Source organism: Elephantulus edwardii, unplaced genomic scaffold (assembly GCF_000299155.1).
Source record: "Elephantulus edwardii isolate Elephantulus edwardi_28Jun2011 unplaced genomic scaffold, EleEdw1.0 scaffold00018, whole genome shotgun sequence".
In the NCBI taxonomy this organism is placed as follows: domain Eukaryota; kingdom Metazoa; phylum Chordata; class Mammalia; order Macroscelidea; family Macroscelididae; genus Elephantulus; species Elephantulus edwardii.
Window position 1 is genome coordinate 4,885,160 of NW_006399768.1, and position 6,000 is coordinate 4,891,159.

The 6,000-nt window shown below is 37.4% G+C and overlaps 1 protein-coding gene across 1 annotated transcript in view; it reads left to right on the plus strand.

Annotated features, from left to right (window-relative positions):
- Positions 1–6,000, plus strand: part of GALNT7 (UDP-N-acetyl-alpha-D-galactosamine:polypeptide N-acetylgalactosaminyltransferase 7 (GalNAc-T7)) — a 244,806-nt gene that overhangs the window by 197,265 nt on the left and 41,541 nt on the right. Inside the window, exon 3 of the mRNA XM_006882211.1 lies at positions 4,607–4,773. Within this exon, the coding sequence (XP_006882273.1) occupies positions 4,607–4,773 (167 nt within the window). The remainder of the gene's footprint in view (positions 1–4,606; positions 4,774–6,000) is intronic.

The window sequence follows — 6,000 nt, forward strand, 5'->3', positions numbered from 1 at the left end:
TTGATTCCTATGCATACCATCAGGTGAAATCCATGTGTATAGCCTGCATTTATGTTTCTTATAGAAGGTATTTGCAATGAATAAATCATTGAAAGTGTAGAACTCTATCGTTCTATCTCCAGCCTAATTTCTCTCACCGAGCCCATGTTTTCCAGCTACTGATCCTTCTTCCCTGTTCCCAACTTTTGAATCTTGCTTGCATGTGATATTAATTATGTTGTTCAATAATTTCTGCACTCTGTCAGGTTACCTTTTTTTGGAATGGTAACAAATGCCAATCTCTTCCAGTCAGTTGTCCTCCAGATTTCTTGGCATAACTTAGTGAGCACATCCAGGGCAACGTCTATTTGTTTAAATATGTCGATTGGTATGCCGTCAACTCCTGGAACCTTGTTTTTTGCCAGGTCTTTCAGATCATCTTGAACTTCCTCCTTCATCACCACAGGCTCTTGCTCAAATGTTATTTCATGAAATTCCTCTGTGTCAGCAATTCCTTCTGGTACAGTGACGCTGTGTACCCCTTCCATCTTCTTTTAATGCTTCTTGGATCATTTAACACTCTGTCCAAAGCATCCTTAAGTATTGCCACCAGTGGCTTGAACTTGTTTTTCAGCTCCTTCAGCTTAAGAAACGCTGAGTGACTTAGGCCCTTTTAATTTTCTGACTCCAGCTCTCTGCACATTTCATTATAGTATCTTGCTTTGTCATCCTGAGCCTCCATTTGAAATTTTCTTTTCAGTTCTTTCATTTCTTGATTTCTTCCTTTAGCTTTGGCTTCTCAGCGCTCTAATGCAATACTCAGAGTCTCTTCTGACATCCATATTGGTCTTTTCTTCTCTTTCTCTTCAGCCTTTGTAATGATCTTTTGCAGTCTTCATGGATGATATTCTTGATATTTTCCCACAGCTCATTTAGTCTGTGCATATTGATGGTCAAGACCTCAAACCTGTTGCTGAGATGGTTTTGAAATTCGAGTGAGGCAGACTTAAGGTCAAATTTTGGTTCCTGAGGATTTGATTTAATTTTCTTCAACTTCAGCTTGAACTTACATTTGAGTAGTTGGTGGTCTGTCCCTAGTTTTCACAGCTGATATTGAGCTTCTCCAGTGATTCTTCACACAACTGTAATTGATTTGATTCCTATGTGTACCATCAGGTGAGATCCATGTGTATAGCCTTTGTTTATGTTTCTTATAAAAGGTATTTGCAATGAATAAATCATTGAATGTGCAGAATTCTATCATTCTGTCTGCAGCTTCATTTCTGTCACCAAGTCCATGTTTTCCAGCTACTAATCTTTCTTCCCTGTTCCCAACTTTTGCATTCTAGTTACCCATTATTATCAATGCATCTTGATTGCATGTTTGATTGATTTCTGGCTGCAAAAAAGTTGGTATAAATCTTCCATTTTCTCCTCTTTGGCTCTAGTTGTAGATGCATATATTTGAGTGATAGTGATATTCACTTGACTTTCTTGTATGCATATGGAAATTATCCTGTCACCACATTGTATTTCATGATGGATATAGAAATTAATTTTTTAATTATGAAACCAACCCCATTTCTTTTTTCTCACCTTTTCATCCTCACCATAGTAGATCATATGATCATCTGATTCAAAATGCCCCATGCCAAGCCATCTCATTTCACCAATATCTAGTATGTCAATATTTATGCTTTCCATTTATTTCTTAACAATGTCCAGATTGCCTACATTCATGCTTTTCACATTCCAGATTCCAATCACTAGTGTCTGCTTACGGCTGTTCCTCCTTCTTTGTGTTTCCATATCTGAGATCTCAATCTCCGTTGCCATGTCTGCTAGTCTAAGTGCTAGTTTATACTCTTTTTTCATGTTTAAACTCATTACTGTTTGTGATAAATTCATGACAGTTTAGGCTAGTTTCTTGACTCCATTGCTTACATTCCCTGCCTGTCTTTTCTATCTGTGTTTCAGCTCCTTCACTGAAGAAATGGAAGCACTAGTAATGCTGCCCTTCTAGCTGAGCTCTGGCAATGTAGTTCATACAGAGCATTGCACTGCAAACCCAAAGGTCTTAACTCTCTGGCAGTTCCTATCAACCAGGCTCTAAGGGTGAAGGGTGGGCAAGTGCCTCTCATTCAGTTTGAAACCTCACTAGCCCAGTGGACGTTCAGTTCTGAATCAATTCTAATAGCGATTACAAATTAAAAGTAGCGATACTGGGAATTAAATTAATATAGGAAAGCCAATGTTCCAGCACAGCAGCTGGAACATAAATAGATGTTGTCCTTTGTAACTTTCATTCCTCAATCATATTCATCCTTTCACATTTTAATACTATGTTCTAGAAGTATATTTCTTTTTCAGACAATTCTCCTAATACTTAGGTGTCAACAGTTCATTCATTCTTGTGATCATATCGTCTCTTTCCCTTCTCACTCTTGCCTTGTTTTCTTGGGCTTATTATTCTTATTATCATCTTGCTGGTCTATACCTTCTTGTCAGCAGAAGGCATCTTGACTATATGCCCAAGGATGAATTCCACTTGCCATATGTACCCTACATTTTCCCACTGTTACCACTGAGGTGTGCAGATATTTGCTTCATTTCTCTGGTGGCCCAGTCAAGTAGGAACCTGTATTGCAATCTCAGAGGCTGTGCCTCTCTGCAGGAGAAAAATGGACCATCTACTCCTGAACAGTTTACAGCCTCAGAAACCCACTATGGGGGTCAGATATACATCACTTCTTACTCAGTGGTGATGAGTTTGACTTGAGTTGAATGTTAATTACTGGTTCTGTGTATCTTGGTTTAAAATTTCATTTCTTCTTTGGTTCAAACTTACTGACAGCTTAATGAAAAGACTTCCTATTTTAAAAAACCCTTTCGCTTCCAATTTTGGAGGAAGTGCTAGAATACTGCTAGCTCTGGAAATTAGCTCTTACAGAAAAAACATGCTTTTCAAGTCATTTGTATAATCTACCTTCTTAAATTTTTGTTCTTCTGCAGCCAAGCAGAAAAAAATAAATAAATGTGTGTGTGTGTGTGTATGTGTGCACATATTTGTATTATACTTCTATGAAGCTCAGAGAACCAGCCTTGTCTCCTTGCCTATATAGTCGATATTCATCAGGCTCTGTTTTGGTTTTTAGAATCCTTGGATGGTCCATTTGGAGGCACCCAAAATGCCAGGTCATCTGCTTCCAAAAAGATTAGCCGTTGAAAACCCACCAGAGCAGAGTTCTCTGACACATGCGATCACCATGTTGTTAAGTTTTTACATCCCACAGAGTTGACAATTCTTAGAGTTCTTAAGAACAGCAGATCAAAACTGTGCCTCTACTGCACCATCCTCATGATCGAAGCCCATTTTTGCAGTTACTAGATCAGTCCATCTCATGAGGTACTTCCTGTCTTTAGGTGACCCTCTCCTTTTTCAAGAATGATGTCTTTCTCTATGGATTGGCCCTTCCTGACAATATGCGCAAAACACATGAGATGAAATTTCACCACCCTTGCCTCTAGGGAGTACCCGAGTTACACTTCCTCCAAGACATTTACTTGTTCTTTAAACAGTCCATGGTATATCCATTACCCTTTACCAACACCACAGTTCAAAAGCACCAGTTCTTCAGTGGTCTTTCTTATTTATTGTTTTACTTTCATATGCATATGGGATCCATGATTTGGGGTCATTTCAATGGCACTTCGTTTGATTTTAATTTTTTAATTTTAATTTTTTATTTACTTCTAATTAGCTTCATTCTTCCTCTGGTTGTTTTAAATTATTTTATGTAAGATAAGTAAAGATCATTCTTTTGTTAGTAAAACAGCTCTAAGCAATATTATAATTTTGCTTATTAATTCAACACAAATTACTTAATGTTGTTGTTATGTGCCGTCGAGTCATTTGCGACTCATAGCGACCCTTTGTACAACAGCCTTAAACTCTGCTCTGTCCTGTGCCAGTCGCACTCTGACACCCCCATCCTGATTCCCCAGTCACTGAATCAGTCCACCTCATAGAGGGCCTTCCCCTCCTGCACTGTCCCTCCACCCTTCCACACATGATGTCCGTTTCCAAGGACTGGTCCCTCCTTACAGCATGTCCAAAGTATGTTAGAGGGAGCCTCAGAATCCTTGCCTCCAAGGAGCCACCTTAATGAATTAGTCTATTTTGTTTCAGTGAGTATTAAAGCCATATTAGACTAGCCTTCTCTTAAACATGGTGGTTTGTTCAAAGCAGTGAAAGAACTCTCTTGAAAAAAAAATAATAAATAGGTTCAAGTTTCCTTAAGAAAAGTAAACTGGAGTCTTAAGTTATGAAAAAAGAACGTTTTCTAGCTATTAATATTAGCATCTCTAGCTGAGAAACAAATTCACAAGTTAGGGGGTTTTTTGTCACATGGTAAGTACCAGTTGGCTTGGGAGTGGCTTTGTTTAGGAGTAAATTCATCTTCCAGCTTCTCCTTTCTTCTATTTCTGTTAAAATAAAAATGATTATATTTAATCAGCTTTTGTTAGGTCAGTAATAGTTGTATCAGAAAACATGATCATATGTAATAAATTTAAAAAGAACAATTATAGATTACCTCTAAATAAATATTAAATTTTCCTTTTGCAGATGCAAATATTGGCATTATGATGAAAACCTGCTGACTTCCAGTGTTGTCATTGTCTTCCATAATGAAGGATGGTCGACCCTCATGAGAACAGTCCACAGTGTAATTAAAAGGACTCCAAGGAAATACTTAGCAGAAATTGTGTTAATTGATGATTTCAGTAATAAAGGTAATGACTATAGAGCTGACATTTTTGTATATAAAATAAGTTATGAGCAATTGCAAAAATGTAATTTCAAAGTAATCTGTCTTTAAACGTTAGTAATTCACATCTGCTAACAGTTTGGAGTCTCTAGGTAGACAGTGTATAGGTTGGGACTGCTAATCAAAAAGTTGGAGGTTCAGGTCCACATACAGGTACCTCAGAAGAAAGAGCTGGCCATCTACTTCTGAAAGGTCACAGCCATTGAAAATCTTTTTTTTTAAATTATATTTTATTAGTTTTAATGAACATTTACAGAGATTTTGGGTTTTCATTCATTCATTGCAGAAAAAAATAAATAAATGTGTGTGTGTGTGTGTATGTGTGCACATATTTGTATTATACTTCTATGAAGCTCAGAGAACCAGCCTTGTCTCCTTGCCTATATAGTCGATATTCATCAGGCTCTGTTTTGGTTTTTAGAATCCTTGGATGGTCCATTTGGAGGCACCCAAAATGCCAGGTCATCTGCTTCCAAAAAGATTAGCCGTTGAAAACCCACCAGAGCAGAGTTCTCTGACACATGCGATCACCATGTTGTTAAGTTTTTACATCCCACAGAGTTGACAATTCTTAGAGTTCTTAAGAACAGCAGATCAAAACTGTGCCTCTACTGCACCATCCTCATGATCGAAGCCCATTTTTGCAGTTACTAGATCAGTCCATCTCATGAGGTACTTCCTGTCTTTAGGTGACCCTCTCCTTTTTCAAGAATGATGTCTTTCTCTATGGATTGGCCCTTCCTGACAATATGCGCAAAACACATGAGATGAAATTTCACCACCCTTGCCTCTAGGGAGTACCCGAGTTACACTTCCTCCAAGACATTTACTTGTTCTTTAAACAGTCCATGGTATATCCATTACCCTTTACCAACACCACAGTTCAAAAGCACCAGTTCTTCAGTGGTCTTTCTTATTTATTGTTTTACTTTCATATGCATATGGGATCCATGATTTGGGGTCATTTCAATGGCACTTCGTTTGATTTTAATTTTTTAATTTTAATTTTTTATTTACTTCTAATTAGCTTCATTCTTCCTCTGGTTGTTTTAAATTATTTTATGTAAGATAAGTAAAGATCATTCTTTTGTTAGTAAAACAGCTCTAAGCAATATTATAATTTTGCTTATTAATTCAACACAAATTACTTAATGTTGTTGTTATGTGCCGTCGAGTCATTTGCGACTCATAG